General features: G+C 40.5%; 1 protein-coding gene across 1 annotated transcript; it reads right to left on the reverse strand.

The window, feature by feature from the left end:
* Positions 1–263: 263 nt before the first annotated feature.
* LOC105113412 (uncharacterized) lies at positions 264–653 on the reverse strand. Its single transcript, XM_011009574.1, has one exon. It carries the CDS (start codon positions 651–653, stop codon positions 264–266), a length of 390 nt encoding a protein of 129 aa, XP_011007876.1.
* Between the last annotated feature and the right edge of the window lie 212 nt (positions 654–865).

Raw genomic sequence — 865 nt, forward strand, 5'->3', positions numbered from 1 at the left:
TGTTGGAAAAGACTTTTAGTTATTTTTATTAGCTTCAATGTTACATTCTTTCTATTCAAAGCTCATAGGGCGCACAGGCATTAAGAAGAAAAGGAAAGAAACTTGAAAACCATAGAAGTTACTAATTACACAGTAATATGCATGATATTGATTACCGATAAACAAATGGCCTAACTAGCCAGCTAGCTATAAGGCTATATTTACCAACTACTAGTGCAGTGGAAAGGACTATTTTCGTATGAACAACGTGTGCGTCAAACTCTTCAATGACCATACAGGGGAAGATCCTCGACATCGACCCAAACATCTTGCCCCATCAAGATCATCACTTTCCGTTGAGCTCTAACCGTGTACCTCCTGACCATGTCATCTCCCTCCATGAAGAAGACAACCCTGTCTTCGGGAGCAAGGCCTTTCTGCTCTACAAAACGATGCCAAGAAGAGCGTAGAAGAACGGGTTTTGGGTATGCTCCAGTCAGACGGGTTGACAGGCAGAACGTCCATTCATTATCAGTAGCATCGACTGCTTCAAATTTCATCATATGGGCTCCTTCAGTAAACGTAAAATACTGAAGGACATGGGTTGGAAATGAAAGAGTATGGCTTATATGGGTTGGTTTTAGTTTCTTCGTGAAGAGATGTACTGGTTCCATTCTTTTTCAGGAGATACAAGAGTTTCTGAGAAGAGAGAAAGCTAGGGTACTGGGTGGAGAGATTGGCTATATTAATAGACACTAGGAAACAAACTCAGAGGATGAGAGAGAGAGAGAGAGAGATGCCATATGGAACTTAGAGACATATTTGACCACAATTTGTGTTTAACCAATCATTGGAGTGTAAGTATTCCTAATAAATTTTGGGCTTT

The sequence above is a fragment of the Populus euphratica genome, unplaced genomic scaffold (genome assembly GCF_000495115.2).
Source record: "Populus euphratica unplaced genomic scaffold, PopEup_1.0 scaffold418.1, whole genome shotgun sequence".
Taxonomy (NCBI): domain Eukaryota; kingdom Viridiplantae; phylum Streptophyta; class Magnoliopsida; order Malpighiales; family Salicaceae; genus Populus; species Populus euphratica.